The 17,093-nt window shown below is 50.2% G+C and overlaps 1 protein-coding gene across 1 annotated transcript in view; it reads right to left on the minus strand.

Moving 5' to 3' along the window:
• LOC144753747 (tyrosinase-like) overlaps nucleotides 1-17,093 on the minus strand; it is a 45,436-nt gene that overhangs the window by 208 nt on the left and 28,135 nt on the right. Inside the window, exon 4 of the mRNA XM_078641331.1 lies at nucleotides 1-3. This exon is cut by the window's left edge and continues 208 nt beyond it. Coding sequence (XP_078497457.1) covers nucleotides 1-3 — 3 coding nt within the window. The remainder of the gene's footprint in view (nucleotides 4-17,093) is intronic.

Consider the following 17,093-nt stretch of genomic DNA (forward strand, 5'->3'; position numbering starts at 1 on the left):
AGTCTGCAGAAAGAGAAGAGGGAGTTGTTAATAGGACAAGAAACATTTAATCATTGGAAGACATAACATTGAGAAGATGGAGGGAAGTTCTGGGTTAATGACTGACTGGGGGCAATTCATCTCTTAGAACATGTGACATGGAGGTGGGAGAAGAGCATTTGGTAGAGGAAGATAATAGTCTAGATCCTGAGATGAACACACAGAGGGATATACTGTGGCGATGATTTGGAAATGAGGCAAGCTCTGGCTGTTAGAATTGACCAAACATCAGGGTAATGAATGTGGCAGGGAGAGAGGGGACATCACGCTAGCCCCAGTTGCACACATTGAGGGGCACATTTATCAAGGTTTTGCATCAACCTGGTGCCACCTAAAGAAGACACAAAACATAAATGAGATTCATCGAGCCAGGCCCACAAACTGCTCCCTTGTGTTACTCTGCAGCATAGAGGCATACCAGGGAGACCTATCATGGATTTAGTTTTTTATTTTATTTTCACACTTTTATATAGCGCTAGCTAAACCCAGAGGAGTTTGGAGTGTGGAGTGGTGTGGCTCACTGGTTAGAGGCGTCAGACCCGGAAGCAGAGAACGGCCCGGGACCAGGGTTCAATTCCCGACGCAGCAGGGTCGTGGACCAGGGTCAGCGGACTCGATAATTCTCGCTTCGGTGCCTACTCTAACCAAGGATCACACTCAGCAACTCTGGGCATTAGCTTGCCTCATCTCTACAACGGCCCCCCACATTCGCTGGGGATGCCTGGTTTCACCTTGGAGAAACCCAGTAGGGACCATCGCACAGGGATAGCCAGGACGGGTTCCCCAGCGGTCTACAGCGCCACGACGCCTCAGGGCAGCAGTGCGCTTTACAAGACACAGACATTACATTACAGGTATTCGAGTGCTTTACATGAGCATCAGCGAGTTACAAGTTACAAAATGACATCAGTTACAGGAGCCAAGTATAACATAAGAGAAAAACAGTGAATACACAAAAACATGGGTTATTAGAGCATTGAATAGCCAAGACACATGTCAAATGGGGCATGGAAGGTAGGGGGAATGGTACAAAGGGGAAAGGAATGGATAATCGGGTCAGGCAGATCGGCAAGAGGGAAAGTACTTACAGAACAGTCACAGTGAAAGACTGTTGGACTTTGGCCCTTAGGGCAGGTTCACCCCGAGACTTTTTGCTTGAAATGGTGACCTGGAGATGGTGATTTTTGGATTCTGCGCACTTTCACTGTGTCCCAGTGGAAAGTGCGTGCGCACTCTGAGTGCATGTGCTGAGCTAGGCCTGCCCGCCCATAGGAATGCATGGGGAATGTATGTGTCCCTGGTAGTTCCTGATGCGTGGGGTGTACAGGCTTGAGTCTGGTATGTGTGAACTCGTGAGAGTGAATGCTGCGAGATGGTGTATGCAGCATGTATGTGTCTAGTAGCGAAGCGCCATTTCTAGACATGGCTGTACGTGTGCTGTGAGGGTGCTGGCGTGTGATTGGCTGGAGCTGGCTGGCATGCCAGGCTCCAGGAAGTCTGGATGGGTCTGCCCGGTGGTGAGTGGGAGATCTGCATGAGTAATGTGTGGGAGGAGTGTACCTGTGTCCTGGATGGGCTGGGTTTTCCCCACACAATGCTGGCTCCGCCCCCCTGTGGTGTGTCTAATGACCCAAGCCCTGCCAGTGAATAGAGAGGGTGGTTGAGGTAAACAGAGTACTCAAGAACCAGCTGCGACTGGTTCCGCCCCCACTCTGCACCCTCAGACAAAGGAATGCACTGTATAAAAATGGGGCTGTGTCCCCACTGAAGTTGTTCTCTTCCAGGATCCTGAGGGGGCTGTTGCTGCTGTCGCTGGGCCAGAGGACCGCCACTTGGGGTGTCTCCCTGCCTGGAGACCCAGTGAGCTGGCTCTGGGCCCAGCCTTGCCCCCTGCCTGCCCTGAAGGACTTTGCTGGAACTCTGCCCTGCTGAGGGCATCTGGGAGCGCTTTTGGACTTTCCCTGGAGCCTGGAAGCGCTTTATTTGTCTTTAGCGCTTGAGAGCGCTTTATTTTAGGTCCTAGCGCAGGGAGCGCTGTAAATTGCCTTTTAGCGCTGAGGAGCGCTTTGCCTGCCTAGCGAGTGCCCACCTCGCTTATTTGGGTTAATTTGCCCCCTGGCAGGTGCCCACCCTGCCAGGGACCTTGCCGCTATATTTTAAGTTTACCTCGAGGGAGCCCACTCCTCGGTAAACTCACCCCCCGCCTGGAAGTGCCGAAAACGGGCCGCCGCGCTGCCCGCGACGACCCGGAAGTGGTTGGCCGGCCGGCCAATCAGGGAGCTCGCCGTCGGAAGTCCCGCCCCCGCAGCCGCGACCCGGAAGTCAGGCAGGCCGGGGGCAGGACAGAGAGTGAAGCCAGAAGCCGGCGTCTCTTCGTGTCCCCCCAGGCTCCCAAAGCGAGGGAGAGCCCAGGAGAGAGAGGGGAGAAGTGCTTCAGGGAGCGAGGCTCCAGTGTGAAGAGGAGAGCCCCGCCCGTCCGGAGGAAGCCGGTGAGTGGGGCCCCGGGGGCATTTCCTTTGCAAGTCCCAGAGAAGGACTCTACTGTTGGGCTGCATTTCTTTTGAGCCGGTCGAGGCTCCAACCGGCACCTTTGTTCATAGAGCCACGAGGGCTCTAGTGCCTCCCTGTTCCGCCGGGTCCCCTGAGAGGGACCCCACGACCCGCATTGGTTTCTGAGCCCTGAGAGAGGCTCTAGGCAACCCCATTTTGCTACGAGTCCGCAGGAGGGGGATTCCAAGGGGGCACAGTGGTTTTACGAGCCCTGAGAGGCTCGGGAGGGCCAGTCATTGGTGTAGCGCCCTGAGAAGGGCTCCTGAGTGCCTTTCCATTTGTGAAGAGCCCAGTGAGGCTCTGGAGGGCCACCTTTATTTCTTAGGGCCCGGAGAGAGGCTCCAGGCGCCAAAGTCGTTGTGAAGGGCCCAGAGAGGCTCAGGGGCCATTTGTTTATTCAGAGCCCAGCGAGGCTCAGGGGGACATTTTGTTGCTGCAGAGCCTGTGAGGCTCCAGCGTTGGCCCCATCCTCATCTCCAGCTGCCCAGCACTTTGTGGGCAGCTGCCACGTTTAGGCCCCCTCCCTGACATTGGGACACATGGACAGTCACAGGTGGTGACTTGTGAGTTTGGCGCAATTGTTATTGTTTTTACACCTCTGAATGTATTGTGATGCATCATGTGTTTTCCCCCCTTACACCTCTGAATGAATGTTATGCATTGCATCATGTATATGTTCTTACACCCCTACAGGTATTGTGATACATAGGTGGTTGTTTTCTCCCTAGTGCAGGTGGTGCTAGTGAGGTCCTGTTACCAGTGATTACTGGTTGTGTACACTATTTTGATATTTGTGCTACAGTGATTTATATTCTAAGTGCTATTTCTGAAAGTGCTACTTCTGATTCCTGACAGTGGTCCAGGTGGCCCTGTCTTGTACATATCCCCTGTAAATTCTGCCCGTGCCCCTGGCACATTGTAAAGTGTGTGTTTTATCTAATGTGTTTTGGTGTAATACAAAGGCTATTTTTATATAACCTTGTGTGGAGTTTCCTTTGTGGTGGGCCTTTGGTTGTTGTTGCTGGGGTGCGTGCGCAAATACTTAGCCTACATCGCCTCCAAGTTTAGCCTTGCTGCTCGCGCCACGTTACCTAGAGGGTGAGTAGGGGTTATCTTGGCGTGTAACTCCCTTGCCCTGACTTGGGTGTGGTGGTCTCTGACTGACTTTGGCGAAAGCCCTGGCCAGCCGGGGATCCCATTTCCAACATTGGCGGCAAGCGGTGGGATAAGGATGTGTGTTTGCGTTGTACCTTGGTAGCAGCTGGCTGCACCACAAAACTCTGCATTTTAGATGACCACATTTTAGGGGATTGTTTTTTTTGAAGTTTCATATTTTCTTCTCCTGAAGGTATCATTGTGCAATTGTGTCAGTACATTTGTCCCCTACCCTGCGCCCAGAGTCTGGTACCTGTGTCACTTGTGGTCAGGTTGAGAAGTCAGGGGTGGTAGAAACTGCCTTACTAGTCCGAGGGGGGGGTTGTGTGTGGATGAATGGTGTTTGGCACTAGGCAAGTGAGTGGAGTTCTCTGGGATAGAGAGCTTGCTGATACCTTGTGAATTGTGTACTCCTGTGTTAGCTCAGACCCCTAGGTTCCCTGTGTGATCTCTTCTCTAGAACGTCTGCCAGAATGGAGCCTGCTTTTGATGTCTGTGATCTGTTTAGATACAGTATGGGAGAGTTGGTAAGGTTCTGTGAAGAGAGAGACATAGGGGTGGATGAGTTAGACACTCAGTCCGAACTTAGGAGCAGCCTGATCCTATGGCAAAAGTGTCAGTGGGACCTTGAGCGCAGTGAGGAAAGGGCCCGGGCTTCACACCAGGAGGGTGGTGGGTCTGTGGGGAGCCCTGAAGATTCAGAAGAGGAGGAAGAAAATGATAGCACAGGGACGCCAGCAGATAGTGAGGACCCCATAGATAGGGAGTCCCTTGCTGGGTCCAGCATAGGAGGCAGCGCCTCATCCCTTTCCCTGTCCCCAGAGGAGCTGGAAGATAGGAGGAGAGAAAGGGAGCACCAGCTGGCTTTAGAAAAGCTCAGGTTGGAGCATGCCCAGGCTATGGCACAGCTGGGCATTAGAAAGCAACAGCTGGAGACCGAGAGGGTCTTAGCGCAGGAAAGGATAGAGGAGGCTGAGAGGGCCGCCACCAGAGGCAAAGTAGCTCTGGAGGGTAGACTATCCCCTGCGCGCAGTGTTGAGTTTCTGGATCCCCCAGGGAGGGTTGGGTCCAGTGGTGGCAGCTATTTAAATCTCAGTCTAGAAAGTCCCAGTTCCCAGAGTATGGTTCCTGTTTCCCCAGAGGAGGAGAATAGGTTGAGGTTTAGGAACCTTAGGAAACCGTCTCATCAGTCTTGGGAAGACTTTGAGGATGACTGTTGTGAAGCCCTGTGTGATTGGGTACGGGAGCCCACGAAATGTGATTGGGACCTATTGTTCGATATGCTTCTCAGAGAGCAGTTGCTCAGTTGTTGTTCACCAGGGTTGCGCCAACACCTGTTAGGGTGTGGATTGTCTGAACCATGTGAGCTGGCAGAGGAAGCAGACCGCTGGGAAGGGACCAGAGGTTCTGTAGAGTCATTGGTGAGTGACTCCAAAAGTAGTGGGTCAGGGATCTTCCAGCCCAGCGTGGTGGAAGAGGCTCAGTGTAGCCCAGCTAGGTCCCTGGTTAGTGAGAAGGGTGTAGGGGCTGACTGCCTGGCTCAGTGGAGCAGGAGTCAGTGGGTGGCTGAGAGCCCCCAGAGGCCCGAAGCCCTGTCTCAGAACCTGGGTGGTTTCTTGAGGGAACACCAGGTTGGGGACCTAGGCTGTCCTGTTAGTCCACTTGAGGAGGATCTCCTAGTGAGTAGAGGACCTGGAGTGTCTGTAACCAGAGCTCCTGTGGTTCTAGAGTCTGGCAGTACCGCTCCGGTAGGGAGGGTACAGGAGTCCAGAGTGAGGAGTGATTGGGGGAGTTCCCCAGTGGAAGGACCAGTGGGTCAGGGACTACCCAGTTGGGCTAGGTTCCCGTGTAGTGACCATGGTAACAACACTTCTGGTCTGGGGGATCGTCACGCACTGTCAGGTGGACAGAGGGCGGGAGATCTGCGCCAGACAGACAGTCACACAACAGATGTGACATTTGTTAGCCTCAGGGGGATGGAGTGTAAGTCCCCAGAAATCCTGGAGTGCCAGGCAATTGTTCCACCGAAGGTTTTAGACCAGAGGTTGGAAGGCCAGGTTCAGGGTCAGCCTGACCTGAAGGGTAGGACGACTGTAACCAGTGTCCTGACCGGTTCTTCTTCCAGAGGAACTTCTCCAGGTGGGAGAGGGCAGACCTCTGGAAGGGGGTGCAGAGGGTGGGAGAGCCCACCTCTGACCCCGGTGCAACCTGAGTGGATAAGTCCTGGGTTGGAATGGCGTTCTAGGGGTACCCCTCGCAGGTGGGGGAGGAACCCTAGAAGAAGAGGTAAGGGGAGGAGAGCCTTCCCTGAGACTCCTGGTCCGCCTGAGGTTGTAGGCCTTAGGCTGGAGAACCAGTGGCAGTCTAGTCCTGTCTTGCAGACAGGAAGAGTGGAGAATGGCTCCTATGTGCCAGGGGTTACTACCCCCCGCTCTGCGAATTGGCATGGACCAGTGGCACCTGGGTGGCCCAGGGCCTGGTCCTCGCCGCGGACAACTTGGGAGTACCAGTGGGGTAGCCCAGTTGGTCCAGACAGTGTGTTTAGAAGGAATCCCCTGGGTTCACCATGGCGTAGAACAGGAGGGTGTCCCTGCAGTTGTGGGCCCGCGTCCGTGTTCTATCGCCCCAAGCAGGGAAGTCCATCACGGTGGTGATTGGTCTCCCCTGCGTTTTGGCTGGAAGGGGGTTATGTTGGACTTTGGCCCTTAGGGCAGGTTCACCCCGAGACTTTTTGCTTGAAATGGTGACCTGGAGATGGTGGTTTTTGGATTCTGCGCACTTTCACTGTGTCCCAGTGGAAAGTGCGTGCGCACTCTGAGTGCATGTGCTGAGCTAGGCCTGCCCGCCCATAGGAATGCATGGGGAATGTATGTGTCCCTGGTAGTTCCTGATGCGTGGGGTGTACAGGCTTGAGTCTGGTATGTGTGAACTCGTGAGAGTGAATGCTGCGAGATGGTGTATGCAGCATGTATGTGTCTAGTAGCGAAGCGCCATTTCTAGACATGGCTGTACGTGTGCTGTGAGGGTGCTGGCGTGTGATTGGCTGGAGCTGGCTGGCATGCCAGGCTCCAGGAAGTCTGGATGGGTCTGCCCGGTGGTGAGTGGGAGATCTGCATGAGTAATGTGTGGGAGGAGTGTACCTGTGTCCTGGATGGGCTGGGTTTTCCCCACACAATGCTGGCTCCGCCCCCCTGTGGTGTGTCTAATGACCCAAGCCCTGCCAGTGAATAGAGAGGGTGGTTGAGGTAAACAGAGTACTCAAGAACCAGCTGCGACTGGTTCCGCCCCCACTCTGCACCCTCAGACAAAGGAATGCACTGTATAAAAATGGGGCTGTGTCCCCACTGAAGTTGTTCTCTTCCAGGATCCTGAGGGGGCTGTTGCTGCTGTCGCTGGGCCAGAGGACCGCCACTTGGGGTGTCTCCCTGCCTGGAGACCCAGTGAGCTGGCTCTGGGCCCAGCCTTGCCCCCTGCCTGCCCTGAAGGACTTTGCTGGAACTCTGCCCTGCTGAGGGCATCTGGGAGCGCTTTTGGACTTTCCCTGGAGCCTGGAAGCGCTTTATTTGTCTTTAGCGCTTGAGAGCGCTTTATTTTAGGTCCTAGCGCAGGGAGCGCTGTAAATTGCCTTTTAGCGCTGAGGAGCGCTTTGCCTGCCTAGCGAGTGCCCACCTCGCTTATTTGGGTTAATTTGCCCCCTGGCAGGTGCCCACCCTGCCAGGGACCTTGCCGCTATATTTTAAGTTTACCTCGAGGGAGCCCACTCCTCGGTAAACTCACCCCCCGCCTGGAAGTGCCGAAAACGGGCCGCCGCGCTGCCCGCGACGACCCGGAAGTGGTTGGCCGGCCGGCCAATCAGGGAGCTCGCCGTCGGAAGTCCCGCCCCCGCAGCCGCGACCCGGAAGTCAGGCAGGCCGGGGGCAGGACAGAGAGTGAAGCCAGAAGCCGGCGTCTCTTCGTGTCCCCCCAGGCTCCCAAAGCGAGGGAGAGCCCAGGAGAGAGAGGGGAGAAGTGCTGCAGGGAGCGAGGCTCCAGTGTGAAGAGGAGAGCCCCGCCCGTCCGGAGGAAGCCGGTGAGTGGGGCCCCGGGGGCATTTCCTTTGCAAGTCCCAGAGAAGGACTCTACTGTTGGGCTGCATTTCTTTTGAGCCGGTCGAGGCTCCAACCGGCACCTTTGTTCATAGAGCCACGAGGGCTCTAGTGCCTCCCTGTTCCGCCGGGTCCCCTGAGAGGGACCCCACGACCCGCATTGGTTTCTGAGCCCTGAGAGAGGCTCTAGGCAACCCCATTTTGCTACGAGTCCGCAGGAGGGGGATTCCAAGGGGGCACAGTGGTTTTACGAGCCCTGAGAGGCTCGGGAGGGCCAGTCATTGGTGTAGCGCCCTGAGAAGGGCTCCTGAGTGCCTTTCCATTTGTGAAGAGCCCAGTGAGGCTCTGGAGGGCCACCTTTATTTCTTAGGGCCCGGAGAGAGGCTCCAGGCGCCAAAGTCGTTGTGAAGGGCCCAGAGAGGCTCAGGGGCCATTTGTTTATTCAGAGCCCAGCGAGGCTCAGGGGGACATTTTGTTGCTGCAGAGCCTGTGAGGCTCCAGCGTTGGCCCCATCCTCATCTCCAGCTGCCCAGCACTTTGTGGGCAGCTGCCACGTTTAGGCCCCCTCCCTGACATTGGGACACATGGACAGTCACAGGTGGTGACTTGTGAGTTTGGCGCAATTGTTATTGTTTTTACACCTCTGAATGTATTGTGATGCATCATGTGTTTTCCCCCCTTACACCTCTGAATGAATGTTATGCATTGCATCATGTGTATGTTCTTACACCCCTACAGGTATTGTGATACATAGGTGGTTGTTTTCTCCCTAGTGCAGGTGGTGCTAGTGAGGTCCTGTTACCAGTGATTACTGGTTGTGTACACTATTTTGATATTTGTGCTACAGTGATTTATATTCTAAGTGCTATTTCTGAAAGTGCTACTTCTGATTCCTGACAGTGGTCCAGGTGGCCCTGTCTTGTACATATCCCCTGTAAATTCTGCCCGTGCCCCTGGCACATTGTAAAGTGTGTGTTTTATCTAATGTGTTTTGGTGTAATACAAAGGCTATTTTTATATAACCTTGTGTGGAGTTTCCTTTGTGGTGGGCCTTTGGTTGTTGTTGCTGGGGTGCGTGCGCAAATACTTAGCCTACATCGCCTCCAAGTTTAGCCTTGCTGCTCGCGCCACGTTACCTAGAGGGTGAGTAGGGGTTATCTTGGCGTGTAACTCCCTTGCCCTGACTTGGGTGTGGTGGTCTCTGACTGACTTTGGCGAAAGCCCTGGCCAGCCGGGGATCCCATTTCCAACAAAGACATACAAACAGGTTTGGGACCAACAATCATAAACATCCTGTGAATCAGTGATGGTATGAGATGAGAGGGAAGTAGGAGACCAAAGGGGGATGACTAGACGAACACAACAGGCAGGCGAACAATGAGCAGTCCAGCAACAATGAGCATAGGTCAAAACCACCAAGAAGAAGGACCCAGGCCATGGAAACCAACAACATCAACCCAAAATGGTGGAACACACAAATATCCAACATGAAAACCACAAGGAAGCAGACTCAAAGACTTCACACAGGGTCAGATGGGGAGGCAGACACATGACCTCGGAGGGTGGAGGGCAGGACACCAGAGATCGCAAAGCGGGTCGCCGATTAACACACACTCCTGGGCTCCAGGGCCAGCATCATCGCCATTCAGAATGCCACAAAGACTGGGGAAAGTCAAATTCGGGTGCTAGGCAACAGGCCCGGAGAGGTGGAGGCAGCAGCGGGACCAGGAGGGTGTGCCTCTCGAAAACTCAAAGAGCAAAACAAGATTGGGGCAGTACTCACTGCCGCTAAACCCCTCCCAGAAGAAGCATCTCCATCTTCACTAGGGAGGCGGTGCAAGAGGACAGGTAACCACAGCAAAACTTAGAGGGTAGGGACAGCCAGGAGGGGAGATCCCAAGCTGGTACCCTCCCCAGGTACAACAACATGAGAGTACCAGAGGGTCTATAGACGGAGTGAGTTGACGGTGCAAGTCACCACAAGGCATAAAAAAGAGCTTCCTAACTAACTGAGGATGGTGGTAACCAATGACACCCTGGCGGATGGTCATAGATACCCATCAGTCACCACTCGGAACCGCCCTTCATCATTTGGGATTCCTTCACGACCATATACCCAGATGTACTATTCTCAGGGAAAAAGGTAACCAAGATGGTAAATCGACCTTTTAGCTGAAATAGAAGGTAGTATGGTCTTCCCACTTCCTTGTAAAGGTAAGTGATAAATCGTGAGGTGACCAAGGAAGTGCAGTGCAAAAGAAAACGAATACAAAATAATAAATAAAAAGTGCATTTAAAATTGGATGAGGGATTAATGAACAATTTTATTCAGATGATACTCCCTTACCAATGTTAAAAATTTGTCAAGACAGTTTGAAAATTAGCTGGCTAGATGTGGGACCAGGTCGACATGTTTCAGCAATAAGGGACGTAGTTGTCCTTGCTTTCTTCAGGACCCAACAACAAATATTGCTACTGCAAAAAATTCTAAGATATAAGTGAAAAGTGATAGTAAGAAACCAGATATAAAGACAAGCACAGAGATCACCTGAAGGTTTCTAGGTGACGAGTCTTGTCTATTCTTACAGGTCGTGTATTTCACTGAAAAGAGTCAGAAAGAAGAAGTTAAGTGCCACAGGTTTCTAAAACACACATCAATAGACAAACATCACTAGGTTATTGCTCATTAACCTTAGTTTAGCCAAACCAGCGTGCTGGCATTGACACTCATTAAAGTAGTGTCCCGTTTTGACATTCAGGGATATATGATTATATTCCACGTGAAGAAAGATATATAAATCTTACCAAGCTTGTAAGAAGTGAAGACCTCACCCCACCTGGCAGCGGCTCAGGAGTAGAGTGAAGCATCGCTCTGTATTGGGGCAAGTAGACAAGAATGAAAACATACCCCTCTTTGTAGCAAACCCACAAACACAATGTGACACATTCCCAACCAGAACTGATAAAAAATATAATGACTCTCCTTCCCTTTATAGAAAGGTGAACAAAGCGCACCATGCATTGTGTTAATTGGCGTGCGTGAATCAAGTCTCTGCTCACGTATCCGTTTTGTAAAAAACGGAAAAAAATGGTATCGTTTAATGAGGTGCTCAACTGCTGTTCAAAAGTCAGTTTTGAGAGACACACAGGGTGCTGTTTGCTTTACAGAGATCGAACAGGGCAGGTCCCTGATGTAGATGTTAGAATCCTTAGCAAAAACAAAACAGAGGATCAGTCTGTCACTAAAAATAAAAGTACGAACCTTAGTGTAGCAAACGCTGGTTTGCTACACTAAGGTTCATGAGCAATAACCTAGTGATGTTTGTGTATTGATGTGTGTTTTAGAAACCTGTGGCATTTAACTTCTTCTTTCTGACTCTTTTCAGTGAAATACACGACCTGTAAGAATAGACAAGACTCGTCACCTAGAAACCTTCAGTTGATCTCTGTGCTTGTCTTTATATCTGGTTTCTTACTATCACTTTTCACTTATATCTTATAATTTTTTGCAGTAGCAATATTTGTTGTTGGGTCCTGAAGAAAGCAAGTACAAATACGTCCCTTATTGCTGAAACTTGTCGACCTGGTACCACATCTAGACGGCTAATTTTCAAACTGTCTTGACAAATTTTTAACATTGGTAGAGCGAGTATCATCTGAATAAAATTGTTCATTACTCCCTCATCCAATTTTAAATGCACTTTGTATTTATTATTTTGTATTCGTTTTCTTTTGCACTGCACTTCCTTGCTCACCTCATGATTTATCACTTATCTTTACAAGGAAGTGGCAAGACCATACTACCTTCTATTTTAGCTAAAAGGACCATTTACCATCTTGGTTACCTTTTTCCCTGAGAATAGTACATCTGGGTATATGGTCGTGAAGGAATCCCAAATCATGAAGGGCGGTTCCGAGTGGTGACTGATGGGTATCTATGACCATCTGCCAGGGTGTCATTGGTTACCACCATTCTCAGTTAGTTAGGAAGCTCTTTTTTGTGCCTTGTGGTGACTTGCACCGTTAACTCACTCTGTCTATAGACCCTCTGGTATTCTCATGTTGTTGTATACTGTTAGGGAATGTTCCCAGAGCTTAGGTCTTTAAATATTCCCTTGGGTCCCCAATCTGATCGTTGTGTTGTTGTTGTGACCCTCCCCAGGTACCCAAACATACCCCACCAGTGATCAGCCACTGAAATGGCTCCGCCGCCAGCAGATGCTCGGCAACTGGGCGTTCCCACACATTCTCCCATGGATTCTGACACAATACCAGATTTACCAACATCGGTGGACTCAGAAATGCATGAGCATTGTACACTTCTCCACCAGGTGTGCATTGAGGAGAAATATCTTTATTTCTCTTTGTTTTTTCCTCATTTTGCAGCACACTCAGAAAGAGGAAAATGCCTCTGAGGATGGAAACAATCCTGCCTTTGATGCAGGCGCCCCTGAAATGACACACGGTTACCTTGATGCTAGGAAGGCAAAGGTGCCAGTGCTAGGAACGGAAAGGAGTGCGCTGTATAATGGTAAATGCAGCCCATTCCTGCACTTCCTCTCATACGCAGCACAGCAAGCTACCTTGCTCAACAAAAGGGAAAGGGCAGGAATGTGCTATATTTACCATTATATGCATGCTTCTGTCCTTTCAGGACGATGGCTTACCTTTGACTGCCTACTGCCAATGCACATACCCTTGTGTCATGGTGTAAGGGTGCCTGTGTTGTAATCGGGGGGGGTTTTGTGCAGGAAGGGTATAGCCAGAGGTGGAAGGGCTATAGTCGGAAGGGCTATAAGACTTTTAGAACATTCCACCCACTAAGGGTAACATTTTCTACATTAAAAAGGGAGAAACAGAAAGACAAACATTGGAATGCTGGAGCTACTCCAATTTCTTCAATGGAGCTCTCAACATTCCAATTTTCTAATGGGCAGTATATGGCGGGCAAGTTGGCTCTTAAACTTAAAACATTCTTCCTTATGTGGTCAGAATTTCCTAATGCAAAAATAGCTACTGCTGTAATGGTTCAACAGATAACAGCAGTGTGCAGGGCCACAGCTGTTAGCTGTTGAACGTTCTCAACAATAGCTGTGAAATGAAACTGAAGTCAGCCCCCTGGGTCTCCCTAGGCTTGAATAAACCGACTTCTATGTTCATCTGATCCAGGGAGGCCCAGGAGCTGAGCATAATTTCCACCTCAATCACTCAATCAATCAGGGATCTCAAGGCGCTGGGCTCCAATGACACTGTGAGCCACAGGAGAAGGGAGAGGGGGAAGGATCATGTGTGTCCTGCTGCACATGCTCTGCCTATTGCTTTCCCTTGCCCAAACCATGGGGCATATTTATGAGCCCTTGCGTCACTTTTGCGCCGCCGGTGCATCCGTTTTTGTGACGCACCAGCTGCATAGAAAATGAGCCTTGTTGCACCATATTTACAAAGTGACGCATCTCGGTAGATGCATCACTTTGTAAACACTTGCTCCAGCTATAATGTATGCAGGGGGGGCGTTCCGACGCAAGAAAGGCCCGTAGAAGTGACGCAGTGAAATATATCAGATTTCACTGCGCCACTTCTAATACACGTATGCGTCAATATTGTACACCTGCCTCATGGCAGGTGTACGACTGATGCAGGCACATTTCACATGGGGCTTGCCCATGTATAATGACCCATTGCTGGAGTTGCGTCACTTCTGTGACACACTCCAGCAATGCGTCATTTTTATGCTACAGATATGTCAGAAATATTGACGTATCTGTAACTACTTCCGACATGATGCGCCATACTGTAAATATGTTGCATCATTAATGTCGCGAGGAGGACGCAATGAAAAGTGACACATTGCCGTGTTCTCGCAGCGATGTGTTACTTTTCATTTATGAGGCCGCATATAATTTTGGTAGGAAGAGGCTGTGTATTAGGACATTGTACTGTTGAGAGTAGCTGCCCTATACCATTTCTTATAGGCTGATGCTACTCCATTGCCTTAAATAGAGCACTTAACCCCTTCGACACTCATGACGAGCTCAGCTCGTTATGAGGTACACCTCTCGTACGCTCATGACGAGCTGAGCTCGTCATGAACCGCGGGTTTTTTAAAAGTTCAGGGCACAGCGGGAAAATGTGCCGCACCGATGGTGTTAAAATTCCAACATCCTAATAAATAACATGCACTTTGAGTTAAATGCGGCAGCAGTCAATGGGACATTCTGCTATGACTAGCTAATAGAACATGCAACACACTCCAGCAGATGTAATGGGATGACAGGGGATGAGACATGCACAGGCCAGCTGTCAGAATGAATGCCATGCATCTTGAGAGTGATAGACTGGACTTTTCACAATCAATATTTATTAGAATACATTACAAAAACCTGGAGGGTGAAGGTGGAAGTAAGGGGCTAGATTTGTTGATATAACTATTGTGTGAAAGTGCTGTATTTATTTTATTTATTTATTTTAGTAGTTTTATATAGCGCTAGCCTGACCCGAGGGTATCAGAGCGCTATACACATTGCGAAGATAACAGGAAAATACAAGAAAGTGACAAAAATCCATGTCGATGTTGAGGTATCGGCTTCGTATTCGAGGAAACATCTGTTTCGTATTCTCCCCGAGATGGTGCAGGAGCGGAAAAAAAGTCTGTATCTTCACTCTGAGAGCTCCTATCGGTTCCCAGGGGCACGAAGGAGGAATAAGGTTTTGAGTTGGTTTTTTGAATTTTACAAAGGAGGGGATGGTTCTGATGTGGGGGGGAAATGGAGTTCCAGATTTTAGGTGCGCTTCCGGCGGAGGAACGAGTTGCAGTTTTTATTTTTCCAGGTTTTGGCGGGATGAGAAGGAGGGAGTTAGAGATTCTATGGCTCCTGGCATGACTGGCTTTTTTGAGTTTGGCCGCCAGGTATTCGGGTTTGCCGGTATGAAGGGCTTTTTGATTGAGGCACGCTCCTCATTTCACCTGGGAGCCACTTAAGTTCACTGAGAGCCGGAGAGATGTGGTCAAATTTCTTGATTCCAGTAACCATTCTGGCTGCCGCATTCAGAGTTGTTTTGATGGGAACTAGGTGTGACTTTGCAACTCCTGAGAGGACTGCGTTCCCGTAGTCCAGCCTTGACAGTACAGGGTTTGGGTGGCCTGTTTGACATCACCAGGTGGGATGAAAGGTTTTATTTTGTTCAAAAGTCTGAGGTTAAGGAAGGCGCTCTTAGCTGAAATCTTGATGTGTCTGGACATGTTTAGTTTCCGGTCTAGAGTGATACCGAGTGATTTGACAGAGTCAGCAAGGGTGAGATTCCCGTTCAGCACATCTACTGCTTTGAGCCATTCCACAATTTGAGGGTTCTCCTCTTTGTTCGAGATGAGAAGAATCTCGGTTTTGTCGGCGTTTAGTTTAAGATGATTCGAGGACAGCCAGTGTTGGACATCGTGCAGTAGGTCATTGAGTCTTTGAATGTCACTGAGGGAGGATGTTTCCAGATATATCTGAGTATTGTCTGCGTAGAGATGGAAGCAGATGTTGGCTGCTCTGAGAAGTTTGGTGAGGGGCTCCATGTAGATGTTAAAGAGTTGCAGGGAGAGTACTGAGCCTTGAGGGACTCCTTTGTTGATAGGGTGAGAGTCAGAAGTAAAGTTTTAGATTTTTATTTTTTGAGTGCGATTGTGCAGGAATGAGGAGAACCATTGGAGGACCACTTCACCAAGACCGGCTCTTTCTTGGAGAGCCCTGATGAGGAGTTTATGGTCTACTGTGTCAAATGCTGCTGATAGATCGAGGAGAATGAGGAGGCAGCATTGATCAGAATCAAGTGAGTGGTTTATATCGTCTATGATGTTGAGGATCGTAGTTTCAGTGCTGCAGCCTTTTCTGAAGCCAGATTGGTGGGAGTCCAAGCAATTGATGTTATCCAGGTGTTGGGTAAGCTGTTGGAGAACGCATTTCTCTAAAATTTTGGATAGAAGGGGAAGATTAGATACGGGTCTAAAGTTATTCAGATCTGACGTGTCAAGGCCTTCTTTTTTCAGCAAGGGTGTGACTTGATCTACTTTAAGGCAGTCTGGAACGACTCCATTTTCCATGGAGCTGTTTATTATTGTGCACCAAAGCGGTTCTAAGGAGAGCTTCAGTTTTTTGGTTAACAGGGGTGGGATGAGGTCAAGGACATGGGAAGAGGGTTTGGAAGTGGAGATCAGTGTGACTATCTCATGATCTTGGATGAGGTGGAAACTTAGCCAAGAATTGGAGGCGGAGCCAGGAGCGACAGCGAACGTCCCGGGCATGGTGCTCTTGGTGGGTTGGGTGTTGATGTCCAGAGAGAGTTCGATCTTAGTGATCTTGTCATTAAAGAAGTTGGAGAAGTTGTCACAAAGTTCGTTGGATGCCTGAGTTGAGGAGGCCACCGGCTAAGAGGTTTGTTGTCTAGTGATGCTGTAGAGTTCTCTGGGTCTATTTTTTGCGCTATCCAGCGCAGGGCAAAAAAAGCTTTTGATGTGATTGTTGTATTCACTGCGGGCTGTTTTGAGTTCTTCGTGAAGAGAGGAACAGGGGTTCTTCCTCCAGCTTCTTTCTATGGCTCTTAGGTTTCTCCTTTCGGTATTAGAGTCCGTGTTGAACAAAGACCTGGACGGAATGGCTCTGTTTTTTTTTAGTTTTCGGGGAACGAGTTGGTCCAGCATGGTCTCCAGGTTCGAGTTGTACCGAGTAGTGAGATTGGTAGTGGAGAGGTGGTCATTGGGGCAGGGCAGGAGTTCACTTATCCTTTCTTCGAGGACTTCCATGGGAATCTGAGAGAGGTTTCTGACCCACTTTGGGAGGTCTTCCAACGGTGGTTGAGAGAGAATATGTTGGTTGATATGGAATAGGTATTTATCAAAGGAGGGAGGGGAATAGATCAATTGATCAACGGACACAGATTACCACTCTGAGGGGTGGAAGGTCCAGTATCAGCAAGTGTCCGTTTCAGGTACAACTGGCGCAATAAAGGGGTTGCTGAACTGTTCCTATAGACAGACTAGGGGGATTTGACTGGCGTGACCAAGGTGTGGAAAGAGACACCCTAGGGCATCCATTTTGTTGGATTTAGTTGCCTCACACACCCAGAAGGGTGTCATGCTTCATCATTGGCGTTTGCTCCTCGTCGGGGAGGCGGTGCAATCCCCGACGGGCTCACCTCAAAGAGGGGCTCTTTGGCGGAGATCTTTATATCCAACAGCCTTATGGTGAAGTGGGGGTGTGTGGGCAGGATGTAGTGTTGTGTAGC

Source organism: Lissotriton helveticus, chromosome 5_1, assembly GCF_964261635.1.
Source record: "Lissotriton helveticus chromosome 5_1, aLisHel1.1, whole genome shotgun sequence".
Lineage (NCBI taxonomy): Eukaryota > Metazoa > Chordata > Amphibia > Caudata > Salamandridae > Lissotriton > Lissotriton helveticus.